The 20113-nt window shown below is 35.6% G+C and overlaps 1 protein-coding gene and 1 long non-coding RNA gene across 24 annotated transcripts in view; one reads left to right on the top strand and one right to left on the bottom strand.

The window, feature by feature from the left end:
- LOC107052000 overlaps positions 1-3220 on the top strand; it is a 34056-nt gene extending 30836 nt beyond the window's left edge. Inside the window, exon 4 of the long non-coding RNA XR_005855499.2 lies at positions 2231-3220. This is a non-coding gene — a long non-coding RNA (uncharacterized LOC107052000). The remainder of the gene's footprint in view (positions 1-2230) is intronic.
- The window catches only part of RBBP8 (RB binding protein 8, endonuclease), a 38215-nt gene that overhangs the window by 4904 nt on the left and 13198 nt on the right, over positions 1-20113 (bottom strand). For 9 of the 23 annotated variants that reach the window (XM_015277972.4, XM_015277973.4, XM_015277968.4 and 6 more), the window contains 14 exons: positions 18060-18155; positions 16436-16548; positions 15636-15711; positions 12417-12616; positions 10827-10925; positions 9648-9745; positions 8891-9018; positions 7388-8273; positions 7178-7304; positions 5937-6034; positions 5085-5199; positions 3897-4067; positions 3178-3247; positions 2053-2149 (listed from right to left, as the gene is read on the bottom strand). In XM_015277972.4, coding sequence (XP_015133458.2) covers positions 2053-2149; positions 3178-3247; positions 3897-4067; positions 5085-5199; positions 5937-6034; positions 7178-7304; positions 7388-8273; positions 8891-9018; positions 9648-9745; positions 10827-10925; positions 12417-12616; positions 15636-15711; positions 16436-16548; positions 18060-18155 — 2374 coding nt within the window. Of the gene's footprint in view, positions 1-2052; positions 2150-3177; positions 3248-3896; positions 4068-5084; positions 5200-5936; positions 6035-7177; positions 7305-7387; positions 8274-8890; positions 9019-9647; positions 9746-10826; positions 10926-12416; positions 12617-15635; positions 15712-16435; positions 16549-17737; positions 17787-17976; positions 18156-20113 lie in introns of those variants that run through there. The other 14 variants (XM_046938209.1, XM_040688348.2, XM_040688308.2 and 11 more) reach the window with 4 other exon arrangements.

The following is a 20113-nucleotide window of genomic DNA, read 5'->3' as shown; positions in this document are numbered from 1 at the left end:
CTAATCAATCCAAAGAAATTAGAAGTAACTTCTTTATTTTAGCTTGTTCAGAAATGTTTTGGCTTGGTCAAGACTGAAAAAGTGACACGTGGCTGCTATTAAGAACAAATAACTCGGCTGTCTTCTAGATGGAGATATCCACAGCAATCTTAACCCCCACAGAACACTGCAGATAGGTTTTCCTATGTGGGAAAAGATACACCTGCAGAACATCCACTGTAAAATAGCTGTTTACAGAACTTCAGTTTATTTGCAGTCTTAAGAGAACAAATCTTTCAAATGCTCTTCCTGTTAGTTTAGCACAATTGCTTAGTCAGTTCTGTAATCTAAATGTATATAGAAACATCCGACTCTGATTATCCTTCTTGAAGTGTAGTCAGACTGAATCACACTAACAAACATTTTATGAACTCTAAGCAGCTCCTGCATGCAGTCTTTCTCTGATCTCATTGCAAAGTCATCGTAACAGAAGAAGATGACATCTTACCACATTTTACACTGTGAGATGAGTGAGATCTTTGAATTAGTCTTATGACCAGGACATAAAGGACTTAAATTTCAGTTTGCCAGAGCACATGCAGAGGTCAGATCTCTCACATCAGCTCACAGTGAACAGGCAACCCGTCTGCTATTGCTTGCAGCACTAAGCCAGAAACTATTTACTGATTTCAACCCACTCCCTAAGCATTTCCTCAGACTTAGGGAACTTTTCAAAACCTTCTGACTAATACGCCAAGACTTTGAAGTATTACTTATGCTTTGTCTAATACTCCTTTTTTTCCATAGGCATTTCATTGAAAGGTAGCTTTATCATGCATGTTGCAATGCTATAGCCAGGCATTCCACACATTGTAAGACATTCATCTTGAATGGCCTGGACTTTACAAAACATATATATATATATATATATATCTTTCTAAAAGTTTAATGGAGAAACTTAATACTGTAAAAATCAAAGCTGTTAATGTTTCCAGATCTACCACTCTAATTAATTTGTCAGGAAGTAACAAGAACTGGATTGACTGATCTGTAGCTCACAGATGTAGGAAATTGAAAGTTGCAAGTGGCTCCTGGGCCAAGAAATAAACTAAAGGTTTTGGCTTTTCTTCCCTTCAACATCCCGTTTTCCTTCAAACTATCTGAATTAAGCACGTTTCTGAAAGCGGTATTTATAGTTGACTGTAAAAATTATTTTAATTTAATGAGTTTTACCAAGGATATTTTTCAGGACCACGTTTTTGACCAGAATATAGTCCAATAAATTTCTTCAGCTAAGTAAATGTAACTTAGCTACAGAAAGACCAGCAGCAGAATCTATGAACAGCGTTGGTTCCATACCAATACATATTTGCGTGAAAAGACTCCTGAGAGAATCCATCATTATTCAGCCATTAATCAACACTTCTGGCACGTTTAATTATTACATCATAATAATTAACTTAGCCCACTCAGAAACAAATTAAATACGGCCTTACCACGCATGTAACTATGTCAATATTTTATCTTTCTTCAAATTATATGTAAGCAGTTTAGTAATTTTAAAGGAAGGAAAATGTTGTAGCAGAGAAACCTAAAATCCCATACTTTTCTCCTGGTAATATAAATTTTTGTGTGCCTTTGCATATACATTTACATTAGTGCCTATGTTGGTGTAACGATCTAAAAATAGAGATGCCTCAGAAAGAAAAGAAACAAACAAGACACAGAGGTACAACAGGAAACAAAGCACGCTTATACAAGTACCTGTGAATAACAGTAGAGTTAGAACTGAAGTTTAGAAATTTACAATTCTTTGACTAGCTAACGCTTCTTTTATTAACAAAACCCATACTGGAATCATACTGTCAAGAAGCTTTTAACTTCATACAGGCATAGAAGAAAAGAAAAAAGTTACATGCGGTTACTACAGATTAAAAAACAAAAAGTAACTTTTGTAAACAACTCTTTGCTCCTGTATATACTGAAGGTGATGTGACCAGACTCCATTTCAATAGCACTTCAGAATGTAGATAGTAGAAGAGCTAGAAGACCAAAACTACCAACACTACTTACGATTTCACATTCCTTACAAGTATGGCCAGGCAACTTTCTTCTTTCCTCTTTCTTTCGAATCACCTCAATATGAGGAAAATCCAACATAGTATTCTTTCTGAAAAGCAAAAATGTCTTCGTATGATAGAGCATTTATTTCCTCTACACTTCTGAGAATTTCCCTTTTTTTTTTTTTTAGGATACAATAATGGATAGCTTCAAAAAAGTCACAGCATCTACAAAACCCAAACATACTACATTTCAGATTTGAATACGATTACTTTTGTAATTAAAACAGTTCCAGAGTTTTTAAAATATAATAAAATCCTTAAAAAAAAGAAAACACACACATGCCTGTCAGGTGTTCATGGTTTTTCATCATATGAAAGTGACTTGATCCGAATTACTCAAAAAATATGAGTTCTGAACACATTTTGGGACTCAGAAGTTCCCGCACTGATATCTGCAGAAGGAATGTCCTGTTGCTATTTAAACACTGAACTACGATTTTTTTTTCCAACTAATGTGCTCTTTTCTGAAACCACAAAACACTAAACAAATTTTTATCTACTAAGAGAACAGGCCGATGTTAAAAAAAAAAAAAGACAGTAATCATTTAAGTGAAGGGCTTGGTACCATTATGAAATGAAGACCCAGACTATCAATAGCGATTAGGCAGAAAGGCAACAGAGGAAGCCCTAAGGCATACAGTTATTTTGCATTCCTGATTTATTGCCTAGAGGAAGGGGAAAAAAAAAAAGAACACCAGAGATAACAACTTTTTTCTTATTTATACAAGCGACCCATCGGCTCTTTGATGATAAACTCATGCATGGCTACACGCCCATAAGAAACCACACGGATTACAAAATACTTCATTCAACAGGATTATAAGAAGCAGAAATAGCATTCCTTACTTTGCAACAAATATGACTGACATACCTTAATGTGTGTTTTTTTTCTCCCTCTACTTCCGCTTTTATCTAATTCACAGTATCTTTTTGCCTGTGCATCTTCAGCTACTAATAAGTTGCATATGAATAGGTTTGCTTTATGGCAGAACAAGTTCTCTTTAAGGAGGAAATACCCTTAGAATACCTATGTTAAACAAACTACTTTTATTCCTATTTATATTAGGCAAATTACCTTTCATCGCTTTTGAAATATGGCTCCACAAAAGCTTTCTGTTTGGCTTTATCTTGTTTATCCTCATGTTCTGTAAACATGCAGAACAAAATGTCACATGTCACATAAGGTTAAAAGACTGCCTGCAGAAATGTCTCTAAAATGATTAGTAGGCTATTAAATACAAAAAGGCCTTATACACGCTGCTCTGAAGTAGGAGATTCAAGTAGAAAGTAAAAATAATATAGAATTGGTTGATCAGTGATTGCAAAGCATTAGGGGGGAAGAAGAAAAAGAGCAGTGAGATAAAATGAGCAGAATAGGAGTGGAAAGGTTACTTAAAACACAAAATATCAAGAAATCTCAATATAGGTGGGGAACACAGAAAGCAAGTAAATCACAATCCTAACCTACAGCCAAAAACTGGTGTTTTCCTTAGAAGTGACTCTGTTGTACAGCTTCTATGTCAACTTCCATTACAGCTCCCATATTTGTACGCACATAATATAAAAGAATCAACAGAACAGTTTTCATATTGGTTTACATTATGTCATTACAATGAATGAATTATCCCAGGAACTTATGAACAATGAACTCATAGTTTATTTGGCACATTTCTTCCTACAGAACAGACCCTGACTTCAACTTTTGCAGTCTGACCAGGCTAATAAGGAAGAGAAAATAATAATAATAATAATAACAATAGTAATAATAATTAAAAAAATGTATCTATATCTCACTCTTTAGTTTCTTGCTTGCTACTGTTATTTCTTTGTTCTGCTCTTCACCATGCACAGTTTCTTTTTCATCACACGCAGAAAGACTATCTTCTGGTAGGCATGATTCATATTCTTCATCAGCTGTCCGATCAAACATTTCTGTTATGGTATCATTCATTTTTTTTTCTCTTCCTATTACAGCAAAAAAATCAAACAAACAAAACCCATCCAAGCAATGAACATTCCAAATCACTCTCAACAATTTAAGAAGGCATGCTTTGACTGAATGTATATAAAGAATCGGCATTTACTTCCAGCTCTAGTACTGATTAACTCAGTAATAATACATTTATTCTTTCTGCAACTAATCCAGTAACCTTTAGAATGTGAGCAATGCTCACATTTTTCATAAAGATATCTTGTTTCTATTTCTAAACTTCAATTAACTGCTGAATCACTTTGATATACCTTTAAACTTTAACAATGCGTGCATGAGATTTTGGTCGTTGTAATTATGGACTTTTCCAAGCAGAAGGAAATACTTTTCTTTGTGTAGGAAACAAACTACAGAAATGTGATCAAGCTGCAAAATCTTGAAACAGAAACAAAGCAACCATAGCAAACATCCCCAACCAAGCAAAAAACAAGAGAACAAAAACAATAAAGAACGACCAGCACCGCCCTCAAAGCAAAAACCAGAATGCAATCACTGTTAGAAATCATGGCCCTGCAACTGTGATTCCCCACATATCGTATGTTAGATGTAATATAAACACATCTGGATTTATTTTAACCACACTAGTTCTAACTATATGCTATTAAAAATGAGATTGGTTTTCCATAGAAAGTCTGATATGATTACCTATCAGCCTTTCAAAGCACTTAGTTGTAAGTGTGCTCATTACAGGCTAGAACATGGAAAAAAGAGTATTTAACTTCTTAAGCACTGTAAAGGCATGGTTCTAGCTTTGTCCCACAATAAACCTTGCTTAAACAGTGTAAGTTGGAACAAAGAAACAACCACTATCCAATCTTCTAGGAGACAGGTTGATCTTTGTAACTGCAAAAATAAATGTGCTTTTTGCCACAAGCCAGTTTGTATTATCTAACACATATGGGACAAAAATATCCTCTGTTTTCTCCTCCACTCCCCCAGAATAAATAAATTTTAAAAAATCAAACCAAAGAGAAGAAAAATGGAAGTCTTACTTGGACTGCTTTCCTGGGTTTGCTCTTGATTTTTCATTTTTAGTAGCACATTTTCACTAACATACGTATAATCCATATCAACAACTTCCCCTCCAATTCTTGATTGAGAATCATCCTGAATAAAAAAAGAAAAATACGACAATTACACTCAGAAGCAATTGGTGTAATCAATATTACTATCAGTATTACTACTATATATCTAAAAGCATTTTGTCACTGCTCCTGGAAACTCTTCGGACATTTATCTGGTGAATTACATTGCTTGCTAGACAAGAAATTCCTTAAAGTTTTCATGTTAAAATTATAGAAAGAGAAAAAGCTCCATTAATCATACAGAAATTCTACAGCAGTCAGTCTCAATTCAAAACACATTAAGATAGACCTTATTTGAGAGAAAGTCAACAAATTTCAGGAAAATTCTCAATGATCCTGCTATTTCTAATAGGCAACCTGTACTCAAATATGAGAAGGCTAATTGTCATAATCCGCACATCTTCCATTACTTAACAAAGAGAGATGTCTTCATGAATGTTTTCACAGGAAGAATCATGAGATTCGAAACATTTCAGTTTTCAACAAAATCCCAAGATACCATCAAGTCCATCTGTTTCATCCTGAATACCCACCACAGGGCAAAGTGCACCAAATACAACAAGACAGCGGAAACGTTACAGGATAGCTGAGCTACACTGTGAACAAAGAAACATTATATAGGAACATGAAAAAGCATCAAGTGAGCCAAATTTAGCGAGTAGGTTTGGTCTGCCTGGAATAAAGTTCATGATATTACTTCTAAAGGCCTTTTCTCCAACATTATGGAGCATGCTGACCTGTTGCAAAGCGATGACTCACCTTCGTATCAATCACAGTGACGTCCATTTTGTACTGTGCAAGGTCAGCTCCTGGGTCTATGCTCCACTGAAGGTTTTCTAAAGGTTTTTCTTTCAGGTCTGGATACAGAGAATATGACAAAAAAAGACAAATCAGAATCAAACTCTGTAAGTAGCATCTGATATGTAAAATATAAGTTCGATTTCTTTTCATCTTTGGCTTTAAGGATTGACTTTTCTCAAATAATAAATATAATAAACATAAATCATGTATTTCTGAATCTTCAGAGAAAACGTTTCAAGGTTTTTTTTTTCTTTTCTTTTTTGCCACATTCAGGGAGCACACCATGCCTATTCATTTCTACAAGGTATTTAATACATAAATACTCTTGCTGATAAAAATCTCTATAGAGTGCAAATCAAGTGATGTTAAAATTGCATAGAAGACATTAGATTAGTAAGAATACAACAGTTAACTCTTGGGACACAAGAGTACAGCAGTGTCTGGTCATTGTTCTAGAGATGGCTCCCAGTGTAGCTGTGAACTGGAAGTTTAGATTTCAAGCCACACAAACACAAACTGCTTAAAGATTTATTTATTTTTTTATCTTAATGTAAACTTTTAAGTATTTCTACATCAAGTATGCAGTGCAACAGCATAGCTAAAGAACATGGGTAATATTACAACCCCAGTTATAAAAATTAAAGAAAAAATAAGACTGGGATCACCTACAGGAAAGAATATACAACTTCCAAGGAAAGTATTTCATGGCATCTGCTCATTAGTATAGATGCAGATTTCTCTAGTAGATCATAAGGCATTAACAAAATGGCTTACTGTATCACTTGAGAACAGTTTTTGAGCATTTGATGTAGATAGTGAGATAAAATTTCAGGAAGCTTGAGTTTAAATTATCTATAAATCACATACTGCAGTAAGGCACTGTGCAGAGAAACATGCTGAATAAATGAGATAAAAGATTATTCATTATTTGTTGAGTTTACAGCTGAATGCCAATGACATATTCATTATATAGTGGCAAAAGAATATGGGGAAGATACTACTAAAGGAAAGCCTAATGAGATATAGAAGATCATAATTGAAGATCTGAATGCGATCTTGAGAACCATAGAACAGAAAGGGACAAAATATGAAGCAGAAAAGTGATTAATGTGGGAGAAGACAGGATATAAAGAATTCTATTCATCTGTAGCATAAACTATGAGGATAAGGTACTAAAATGAACAATTTCTTGAAGTTACCTTGCTCATTCGGCTGTACTTTATTTTTTGATAGTCTACAAGGGTTTGGTTGAAGTACAGATGCTGGCTCAGACTCTCCATGCCCTGTCCTTGTTTTCTTTCTGTTTGGTACATGGTCACTGGCAACCTAACAACATATTGCAATTTTATTGTTTCCCAAGACTTAAATTTGGCATTTCAAGAGAAGAAAAACTGAGAAAAAAAACATACCTTCATATCATTAAAAAGTTGTTCTGTGTCTACAGTACTTGGCAATGGTGTAATTTTTAAGGGAGGGACTTCTTCTTTCATTTGGACCTGCTTTTTTGTATCTGCAAATGTTTTTGCCACCACTGCCTCTTGTACATAGGGTTCCTCTTGCATATCTCTGCCAAACAAGCTCCTCTCACTGTTGGCATTCTGAACTGACGATGAACCCTCATGAATGGGCTTCCCTAGCTGCAAAAAAACATCATACAGAGTCACCTGCTTCAGTTTATTTTTACAGGTCTCCTCACTTCCTTGTTTTTTCTCTTGACAACGAACTCCGCAGAAGCGATCAGACAGATCCAAGGGCTTATCACCTGTGTGTTCCCCATTCATGTGCTGAATATCTGATCGAAAGGGTACAGAGTTCTCTTTGTTGAAAGATGCATTTTCACAGCTAATTGCATGCTCATCTTCAGCTTTCTTTCTCTTGGCACACCTTCCCTCTGGCTGCTTCTGGTGTATGAAAAGGAAATCACTCTTGATCACCTCATTTTTAGCTGCACAAGTGTTTCCAACAGAAGTTACAACCTCATTGCTATTCTTTTTCACGACCATTTGCCTGTTGATAGAGACCTGGCTGATAACTGAATTGATTTCGGTTCCAAGATTCAGTGGTGCGACAAAAGCAACATCTTCAGATTTTGACCTATTTTTATGAGATCTGGAACTGGAAGGATTGTTGAAGAGGTTGACTTTGACATTAGGCTTTGAATTAGAATCTAAAATACAAGGTGCATGACTTGTACTTGAGTTGTTCCGCGTATTGCTAGAAGCTCCGAAAACAGGAGAAACTACCTGAGAATCCCAGTCAACACGTGGTGGAGTGTTTTGAGATGGACCTGAAAGACTGAATACAGTGAGAGATTAAATCATTTTCTGGCGGCTGGGGAAAGAAAGAGAAAAAAAAATGTAAATGCTTCCCATCAGTGATCCGCAAGAAGCTGTGAGAAAACAGAAGAAAAAAAAAGAACAGGGAAGCTTTTGGTCTAGGAAGAAAGGAATCTCCCCTACTGAAGGACTGCCTACCTTTAAGTGCTGTGAAATGGTAGAAAGTAGGAAGGGTTGAGAAAATAATCTACGTCGGCTCTTGTACACTTTCTATAATCATGACAGAATCTCAAAGCTTCTGCAAGTGAAGGACAAGTGTTCAAGTTTTGTTTTCAGTTTCTCATGTTTTTGGGTTTTTGGGGTTTTTTTTTTTTGGAACTACTCTGGTTTTCACTTGTAATCAATAAAACATACAAAAAGTCATTTAGGAAAGGACTGTGTACATCAAAAGCTCACACATCACAACTCTGAAAGGGAAGTCCGTAGCTTTGCGTTTTATCGGTTCCTTTTCTTCTAGTGGTGACTTACTTACATCAAAGAAAACAGTATAATACAAAAATAGTTTTATTTCTGTGCCTGTACCTTTAAAGGAAGACACTGTTTAAAACAACATTATTTTAACAAGTGGAAACACACCCTGAACTGTTGTCTTCATTTCTTGATTCAGAAGCTGAATGTTTTCTGGAGTCTTCAGAACGTATGCCCTCTGGAGCCTGGTTCATAGCAGTACTAGTGTGGGGAGAACTCAGGACACTCTGGGACTCCTTGCAAGTCATGAAGTAAAACAAAGAATGGAAGTGTTAAAAGCTGTTAAAGTTTATAAGCACGCTAGATTTACACATAAATACTCTAAAGTCCCATTCAAATATAATCATTCACTCTGCAAAGTAACAAACTGAAAGAAAGATGAACTTTCTACCAGCAGCTTTTAAAGAAATCTTATAGAAACTTAAAAATTCCTTCAGACACATAAACACAGGTACTATTTCTATTTAAAGGAAAAAATTACTATCGTCTTCATTGTACTTACAAAGCAAAACCATCAAATACATCAAGAGTCTCATCACCAAGTAAGCTTTTTCAGTGTGTTATGACTTGATTACTGCATGTGCAGATCCTAAGGTTCACGTCGCTACCTTTGTCAAACTTGAAATACATGTGCATAGCAAGAACCATGGCCTTCCTGTCACCCCAGTGTGCAGACAAGTCAGCTCAGTTATCTCCCCTCTTGCTGTAGTAATTCTTTATTACGTAAGAAAAAGTAAGCTAGAGGGAGCTTACTGGAACTCTAAATACATTCAGCAGAATTTCAATGCCAAAGAGCAAAACACTGCCCTCCAAAACAACTGGCAAAGGAAGTTGATTATGTGAGAAATCTGTGAGTAATACTTACGGATTCATCCTGAACAGCAAGTCCAATTGTTTCTGCAACAACTGCAGCCAAGTTAAAAGATGGCTTTGGAACAGGATAACCTCCCATCCTCGGTTTATCTTTACAAATATAAAGAAATTCACTTAACAAGTTACATTTATTAATATATCATCTTAATCTACTCATACGAGGGATACAAACTCCAAACTAAAACAAAATAATAACACAAACAGAAATCTAATTATTATGGAAATAGTTTGACCTGTATCAGATAGAATCACATATGGAAGCAATGAGTGGAGCAAAGGGAAAAAAGCATTTCCGATGAGAGTAAAGTGCTGTACTATCACAGAGACATAATTCCTGTTGGCATAACATTCCCCAAAATTAAAATACAAATCTATGCAGAAGTTATATTTCAAACTCCCAGTTCAGGGCATGAGCAATTTGAGAACAACACGTAGAACAGGAAGAGTGAATATTTACAGAAAAATGATTGTGTTGTTTATTTCCTAGGTGACACTGCTATTATTCTTGTGTTTTTCTTAGGAAAGCCAAGAAGTGAGTTTCCCTTCTTTCAGGGGCATAATGTTACTCCATTTATTAGACTGAGACAAAGTGATAATACAATGGGAAACTAAAAGAACTACAATCCACAACCCTGACCTGCACGAGTAATTCCAACACTGCCTCTCTCAATCATTTATAATACTTCAGATAAAAAAAAAAAATCAGGGACACAAAATTCTTGTCAAAGAATTGTTTATGGAGAAAGATTTAAGATTTAAAGACTCATAATCAATTCACAAGTACAAAGGGATAATTAATAGAAGCACTTATAGTTGTTATATACTCACTTCAGAATAAAGTGCAATGCTCAGAGTGTTTTATCTCATGTTGCATTTGAAAACTCAAACATAATCAGTTAAACAAGACCAAAACAAATGAGGAGTAAGAGCTACACTGAGGTTCTTTTCATTTCTTGAATTAAAGCCCTGCAGCTATGCCACCAGATCACATTATTTACTGGCATTGAGGTAGGCAGTTCAGCAGTTCTGCGATTAAATGTGAATTCCTTTTTCTGTATCCTTTGTTTAAAGGGAAGGATCACAAACTGAACCTCAGATGTTTCTGACTCCTCAATTGTAAGATTTTCCTTGTTTCAAATAGAATTAGAACTAAAACTATTAATACACTTACTTGGTACAGGGGACAGTTGTGGATCACAGGTGTCTGCCACTAGTATCTCTTCTTCATGATGACTGCTCGCTTGTGTGGAATACAGAGGAATTTGAAACTCTAGGAAAAGTTGTATAAACATTATCATGTGATGAAACTACATATCCTACTTTCACAGTTATGTGCAGACACAGAATCAATGTCTTAGTCCTAACAGCAGCTGAATATGAATTTTGGTGTGTTAGTAGATCTGTTCACTTAAGCACTTCTGATTATTCTTAATATTTCATGTTAATTCTCTGTCTCTCAGATATATCCCCTGCTAGTCAGCCATAAAATAATGCTGACACAGAACTTTCTACGCTGACTGCATGAGCAGTAGGTATCCAATCCATATTTCATTTGTTAATACAGCATCACAAGTATTAAAGAGTAAATTGCCAAAGAGAACAAATTTGAATAAATTTCTGCACCAGCTAAGTTAATGAAATAGCAAAAAAAACCTGTGATTTGAATAATGGCCAACCTTCTGTGTGCCATGCAGCCCTGGACACCAATTGCTTTTCTTAACCATTAACCAAGACAGGCATTTACAGCATTTCTTTTATATCTATCTATCTATATAAAAAACTTGAGCTATAAGATTAAAGCAAAGTTTTTTATATATATATATAAATATATATATATATTTTATTCAGAAAATTGAGATTAATATGTTCAGAAAAGATTAGCTGTTCACAACACCAAAATCAGATGCTTAAAATAAAGGGCATGAATAACCAACCCACCCTATTCTCCCCATACCTGTTCTGCTTTTATTCTTGGAAAGCTTTTAGTGAAGACATATATTTAGATCCAAACACACATGTTTTTAAAATACTTTTAAAAATATTATTATTTCAGAAGATAAATTAAGACATTAAAAGCACCTGGATTGTTTTATCATATTTCCTGTGTATCATTAGAATACAAACTAGAAGTCCCTTACCTCAAAAATATCTGTTATGGTCAAAATGTTTTAGAGCTATTTCTATGACATTACAGAAGCACATTTGGAGATCAAATGTGCAAAGTGTCTCCATACTTTGGCACAAAAAAAAAAAGCAAAGATTGTATTGGTGCTAGAAAAAAAAAAGATCATGTAGCTACTAGAATTAGATATCTATTGGTTTTAGAAATATTACTTTAATTCAGGAGAATTGCAGAAAGTGGCAAAACATTTGTTTCACTCTCCACTAGGTGGTGATAAAGCTGTACACACAAGCCAAATTGTAACAGTTTTGGTGAGTTTGGAGTTACAGCAGATTTATGGGTCAGGAAACTGCTGCATTATTAGGAGGTTAAGACAAAGCTTCGAGCTGTGATATAACAGTTGCTGCTAAAGCCATTTTTCCATTCAATATATTCATATATATACACACACACACTCATATACATTATTGCATAAATAGGAAAAAAACTACAAACCAAAAAGTGGGCAGAACAACAACTGATACTTCTGTTGTTTTTGTTCTCAGTCTTTGCAATCAAACTTCTCTCTTTTACTCTTTATCCCTTTAAAATATTGAAGTGTAGTAAAAAAAAACCCAACCAAACAATACCATCTCTTACCACTGTTGCTCTTTGCCAGTTCCAAGTCTGGGTGCGTATGCTCCGTATATCGGATATGCCTATTCTCCTTTTTCCTCCTCATACGATTAACCATAGAAAATGAAGAAGTAAGAACTGGAGAATCTGGAATGACACCTTCTTCTACATCCAGTGCTTGTTGCTTTTGCTCCCTGCAGACCAAATTAGGTGGTCTTATGAACCTTATGTTCACAAGATTTAGTTTTAGCATGCAGGACAATCATATGGTTTAAGAAAACAAGAATTTAGAAGATACAGACATCTCAATAACATCACTGTAAAATAAATACATATATACTACTACAACCAAGCTTTTAAAAACAACAAATTCACAATTGCCCCAGTAAACCCAAGAACAGCATACAACCCCAGCTCTTCACATCTGAAGTGAGCATTCTACTACTGCACCACGGAAGATGTTTTCCTTGGGTGGGGAGGGAGGGGGGCAGAAAACACCAGCCAACAAAAACCACCAAACAAGAATTGTGTCGTTTCTGACTCATCCTCTGAAGGATATTATTTAAGGAAAAATGCTCAAATGGATGGACTAACATACTCTTCCTGGGTGGAATTCTATGCATAACCTGAGAATGCTCTCCTTAAATGTAGAATGAAGCTTTCAAACTGTAACGAACAGTGTTATACCAAAAACAACCTCTCTCCAGACCATTTGATGTTACCTCTTATTCACCTCACAGAAGCTTTCACAGAGTAGCATAAAAAGCAATGTAAGTCACTCATAACAGCAACGTAAACAATGTGAAACATGAGTTAACATTATTTGCTCCCACATTCATCTCTAACAATATATTTTAGGGTCAGTATACAAAAATTTGCTTAACAAATAACTAGAACTTTCTTTCCAAGAACTCTTATCTAGTCATGGAAAGAAGGCAAAAACAAAGTTAATTCCAATTCCTTTCACTTTAATTGTGTTTGTTTAGTACCTCATGAGGGCATTGCTCCCTGCAACACGGTAGTGGTAGTAGAGAGTGGAAAAGGCAGTGAAAGATAAACATAAGGAAATCTAACTCTGCCTGCTTGGTCATCTTTGGTAGCACTCTTCCTTATGACTCTCAGGAGAAAACATGGGCCAAAAGATAATTTCTTAACTCTAAAGAAAAAAACGTCAAGTTTTGATGAAGAAGAGGAAATAGGGATAGATTTCTGTTTGCATTAAAACAAACGACGGTAGCTTACCTAAAATAAGTTAATAATATGATGGGAAAACTATTGGAAGCTGCCTGGCTTCAGAGAAGGAGAATTTTTTCAAAGCTTTGCTTTTTACCATGACTAACTGTGAATATTTAACAACAAACACTGATTCACCTATTTTCTTCTCTGACATCTCAATGAATACTATTGTGTGATTCTTTAATTCCTCTTCTCTAGCACATATACAGAGAAAATACTGTAACTGGAATGCTGTGCCATCTACTCGCAATATCTTAAATCAGAACGTACAGAAAAACTGTGTTCATCTAGTTACATCACAAATTTAAGTTAGCTGATGGAGTACTCGTTACATTTACTGGCACAGCCCTGCACAAACAATTGGCCTGCTATAAATATTTTCCCATATCTGAGCTCTGTGCAAGCCAGAACGTAGCTCCTAAACACCATCACAAAAAAAAAGCTGCTGCCAGAGACATCATACGTCGTAAATATGCATTAAATCATCCCTGAGTCATGGAAACATTTATTTAAAATCTCAGAAAATGTTTTGGTAGAAATGCCCTTACCCTTCCTTCCACAGATAAAGAAATTCTGATTTCATAAAGAATTAGATGATACAAACCTTCTAAAAGTTAACAGATTTCACTTTTACAAAGGATTCTGAGATTTTCTTCTGAAATACTAAGCCTTGGTAACAGAACACGTAGGACCGCAGAAACCTAACCTTATGTCCTGCACTAGAAACAAACTGCTATCGCACACTTGTCTGGTGGTGTTACACAGGTCTTAATTGTTAATTCTAAATTAAGTCATGGGATATGACTGTATTGAAATGACCAAAGGTGGTGACTATATTTCATACAGCAGGACCATCCTCGTTAAATCACTCTTATTCCACTCAGCTCTGTGCTCATTTAGATAACCACTTAACATGCTGAGCAAATTACTTAGTGTTATGTTGACCACTCTCAACTTTCTTACAGCGGCTACAGATTCTTATTGCAAGCTCAACTGCAAGACTAGGGATCTAGACCAATAAACCTGAATGGATCTGTGTGGTATCAACTCACTTTTATTAATGTCTCTTCCTAACTTCCTAAGCTACAAAGGGGATTTGTTCTCAAAAATGAATTAGTGAAAAACATACAGAAATCTGTTACTACTAGGTCTTGAAAATGAACACTTCTAGGGTGATGAATTAAGTTACTTTGAAAAGATGATAAGGTGCAAAGATGGGATACAAACTAAAAAACACAAAAGAAATAGAATCACAGGACGAAGAAAAAATGGTATGCAGAAGCCTTATACATCAATCCCACACAACCCATCCCATTCCCATCTGCCCACACACGACTTCCTCACAGACAGCAAAAACTGAGATAAATTTTGGATAATGTCAGACAACAACTACACAAGAAAGGAATTTTACTACCTCTGCCTTGCACAGTGTACCATATTGCTTATTAACTACATCATATGGTACATTCTTGGTATCACATCAGAGTGCAGATTGACAGTTAATTTATAGCTCTTTTTTTAATCATTATCATTCAAAATTTACTGCTTTCCTTTTAAAGATGTAAGGTTATCAGAAGTTAATTTCAAAACTTTACTGCAATACCCTGGTACTCTGACTATTAGAAAAAAAGACTTTTCTGTAATTCTGTTATCCTAGGAGGAAGCTGTACAGAATCTACACAAGAATAAATGAATGGGAGGCAAGACTTTCCAATGCACTGTGCATGGAATTAAGCAACCATGAAGTCAAACTGAATTTCTATAATATTTATCCACCTTTTTCCATTCAAAAGCCCTGGAGCACAGAGTTAAAGATTTTTATATATATAAAAGTTCTGTAATGCAAAGATGTTAGTTTTACATTATTCATTTAAAATGGCATTAGACTACCTTTTCACAGTCTATTAAAAAGAATAAACTCAAGTTTAAAAGACTTACAAGTCAGCATTTATATCCCCAGACACTACTAGCAAGATTCAATAAAAACCAGAAACTCCCCAAACTTACTCCAATTCCTTCTGCAGTTGCTGGAACTGTTCAGATATCTTTTTATTTTCATCCTGTAAGCTGTTTTTCTCATTCACTGCAATTAATACAGAATAACAAAATCAATTCATATCTGGTATCATTGCGTTATATATGATTTTGTCATATCTTCTAAGAAAACTGAATCAATTCTTAAATCTTAATACCACACATCCTCTATGCCTTACCAAAATGAATTTTCAAGTTAGTCATTAGAAGTGTTATAAAGTGACTGTTAGAAAAGACAAAGGTGTCACAGTTGCTACATCACCATATTACCTCCACACAACCATTAATTACTTTTGTCCGTGTGCATACGAGTGAGCCAGTGTTGTGAAGATGCATGAATTGCTCTCTCTGATCCATGAACAAAATTGCCACAGGACACAAGCTTGACTCAGGCAGCTCTTGAACTCGCTACTTTCTGATCACCAGTTACTTCTCAAGTCAAGGCTGCCTTTGGAAACCATGTTACCTGTCATCTCAGGCTTTGACTCCAGGAACAAACAAAAGCAGTCACACTTTTAGCTCCACTAGGTCATGTTGTAAGATTTCTCACATCAGTACAATTGCAGTGCTAGCACTTCCATCTAAGTGAAGGTGGTTCAAATGACGAGTAGTTGCCATGTGTTACATATTTTCAGAAGGCAGGATCTCCTGACAGAACTTCTCCAACTTACAAAAATGCACCATACATACATACTACAAAGTTATAGGAATTCATAAAGGACTAGTTTATCAAACACACTGCTTTTGTCTGCAGACTTGTGGATAAGACTTACTAAGCTCAGTGATGAGTTTAAGATTCTGCTGTCGGATGTTCTCAAACTCTAGCTGTTTCTTTCTCATGTGTTCTTCAGTTACAGCACAACGATCACATAATCCCGCTCTTAACCTTCAGTAAAATTAAGAGAATAAAGCTTTACAAAAATAATGCCATACATAAAGCAGCTACCCACACTTAACTGGCTGTTTGAACAGAAAAAAAACTACCAAACTATCAAAATGAAAAGGACAAATACGCAGCTTGGCCGGTAACAAATATCAAACAAACATGAAAACCTTTAACTTGACACCAAATACTTAGAAGTGGAACCAAAAGGTTGTGTGAGGCATTGCCTCCATGTTCTCTAATGGTCTAGATTAGTTGTTTAAAGCTCATCTATTACCAGAAAAAGACAACTATCAATACACTTTATTTGACAATTTGTTTATGCTGTGAAATGTGTGCTCAGTTTATAGATCATAACTAATGGTATTTTATTTCTGGTACACAACAACAATCTAAGCAAAAGACAGATCATTTTGATTGCTAAATAAGATATCAGTTGGTTAAGAGTTGTGCTTTGCTGCTGTTAGCAGGTGAAAAAAAACAGTCAAACTTCCAATTCTGCAGTTTAATATTGGAAATAAAAGCCATCTTGATTTATAAGATTTTAATATTGCGGAATAATGTAAAAAGTGAGATACTGGAGATGCCTCTTCATACTAGCTTTTATCATCTTCCTGAATTAAACTATTTTAAATACTATTTATTTTTTTGTTTGTTTTCCAGAATATATTTCATCTGCCAAAGGATTAGAGAACTCTGTTCTCCATGCAAATATCTCTCTACTTATGTGTTGTGAAAGATTAATACCTGCCTGGCTACAAGTTTATGCCTAATGCATTTTACAGAGAATCAGAGTTGAAAGCAAGTTTTGAGTATTGCAGCTCTGAAATTTGATGTAACGCGGGAATGTGAGAAAATAATTTCATTTGAAATGATCTGCTCACAGAAGACTTCTAAGAGCCTTTTAGCAGCAAATTTAAACACACGCTTTCTAGAACAGTTATCATTTTTTAGAAGATGAAAAAAGCACTGTAATCCCACATCTACTGGTTTTGGTTTGCTGTAGCAACCAGCCATTGCTGCAGCAACAGAAGCGGAGAAGTGAACAGCAAAACAGGTCAAAAGGTGATCAGAGTGGCTGAATCAGTGTGGCAAGAGACAGAACGACTGATGAAATCTACATAGAACAGACCTGCAAAGCTGAAAGATGTCTTAATGAATCATTTGTTTCAAAATACATTACAGAGCTTACCTTTGGGTTTTGTATTTGTATTATTCTATGACTGATACAAAATTTAACTCTGAAAATATAGATAAAAAAGAGCGTGGCTGTCTGCATCCCACGCTAACCCTTTAAACTTCAATTTGCCTTTACTGAGCTAAGCATGCTAAGCATGTAGGAAATAACAATTTGATTCACTCAGAAGAATTTGAATTCTACGCTTCTTTAAAACACACTATCTGGACTGCATTAGAAAAGGACTGACTTACAAACAGGCAACACTGCAAAATATACAGAGCTACTCTGAAAGAACACCACAAACCCCCAAGCTAAAACAAACACACTAGTTCACCTGTCTTCTAGAACCTTGATTGTGTCATGAAGCGCTTTTTGCTGCTCTCTGAGCTGTTGGTTCTTGGTGTAAAACTCTTCAAGCCTCTCCGCATCCCTAAAATCAAAAGAAAACAGAGAAATTACTGCCAACTTTAAGTTACAGCTTTTACCTTTTCAATAGAGAATTATCTCTGGTATATTTCTTTCATATTATTGGGGAAGGCAATAGATCCCCAGTAAAAAAAAACACTAAGATGAAGATTAACAGTAATTTAGAAATGCCTGAGTTAGAAAAGGAGTCAGCTAGTTTCTAATCCTATCACTGCAGTTGAACTCCTGCTGCTCTGCCTGATTTTTGCTCAAGACAAAATTCAATTAACAATAGTCAAGACACAAAATCTAACAGCATTCAAGTAATAATGTCAGGGAATGTAAGCCTGAGCACTTCCTACATCAGTGTCTTGCTGAGGAGCTAAGTGGGGGCTTTCTCAACCTGGTTATTTTGTTCTTCTCTTTTTTCTTTCTTTTAAGCAGTGAGTTCAAACTTGTAGCTCAGCAATCCACATTAGGTTTGTAAATCTTAAAATCCATTAAAGGTTTAATTCCTCAGGCAGCACTTCCCAGCCTGTAGAACATGGATTTCCAGAACACGAATGGGAAGTGAATTCTCTTCCCAAACACTTCAGAAATGGAAGAGCTTGGGGGAAAAAAAATTCTCTACAGAACAGGACTGTTAAAATAATAAAGAATATCTCCTCCTCAAAAGAGCTAAGGAAAACCTGTAGCATGAAATTCCCAACTTTAGCTCCCCTTGACTTTTATTATCCAACCACAGTATTTCTAGGATTCAAACACAGTACGAGCAATTGGCATAATTTTTCTACAAGCCAATACAGCTTTCAGTGTGAAAAAGAGGAGCTAGAAATGAGTTCTCAGAAGTTAGATATTGTCACGTTGCATACATTCGCCCGCTTCACTTCTCCTGAATCTTCTGTGTATCCCAAGAAAGCAGGTGTTTGCTCTCAGCACCCCGGGATGAATTATTTAAGAAAGCCAAGAAAGGGGCTGAGACAAGAAGATGACAAGAGCAAACACAACAGCTAAAGAAAATATATTTACGACTTGGTCATACAGTTCTTTTACACAGATACACTTCCTTTAAGATGCATTAATCAAACACATTAGCATACTGCTAATTTGGTAATCGGTCACACGATTACTACAGAAATACAAGAAATTAACCATCATGAGTCATAAAGTGAATGGGACAGCAGGAGCCTCTGAAGCATACAATCCAGACATATTTTATTAAATCTGAAACTTTTAAAGGAGCTCTTTTATTTATTTTTGTGCTACCATCCAGACTGCATTGTCCTTTTCAACTGCTTATATAACATAAAATGGTTAAATGATAACAGTATGATGGACTACTGGACTTGTACTTTGATATGGAGAAGGCAAAGGTCTGTTACTTCTGTTCATTAACCAAGCACAGCTGGGCCATGGAAAATGAAACGTGTGCAGAAAGCACTCTATTTTTCTGATGCCTGTGACAAAAAATATCTGATATTTTTCAGTTTGTGAAACAGAAGTCTGAACATATGCAATTTTAAAATCTTTTCCTGAGCTACTTTTAAGTCACGCCTCACTCTATGTCATTATCTGCAACAAAGCTAGTAATAACTAATACTCCACCTCTTCCACTGAAACCCTACAAGATGTCACAGTAAGATATTAAAACGACAGGAGGAACAAGGCTTTTTGTTTTTCATTCCAATCCAGTCAACAAACTTAACAGACATTTTTGGCTATGAGGCACTCTTCCTAATGAATGGTCCCTGACCTAGCATTTACGAGTCACTAGACCCAACGCTGAGGTGGGGTACAATATAAGGCACTCATTGTCAGCCGATTACAAAGTCTGAAACTTTAAACCACAGGTATTCAGGTGCATCAAGGAGAACAAGATCTCCTACATAAGAGTATTGTATCTACAGTGTGGTAATCGGATTCCAACAAACAATAATTAAAGCATTCGATGCATGCTCAGTCGCATTGCTGATAACAGTCAGC

The sequence above is a fragment of the Gallus gallus genome, chromosome 2 (genome assembly GCF_016699485.2).
Source record: "Gallus gallus isolate bGalGal1 chromosome 2, bGalGal1.mat.broiler.GRCg7b, whole genome shotgun sequence".
Lineage (NCBI taxonomy): Eukaryota > Metazoa > Chordata > Aves > Galliformes > Phasianidae > Gallus > Gallus gallus.
The sequence above is the reverse complement of the archived record's forward strand: the minus strand, read 5'-3'. Positions and strand labels throughout refer to the sequence as shown.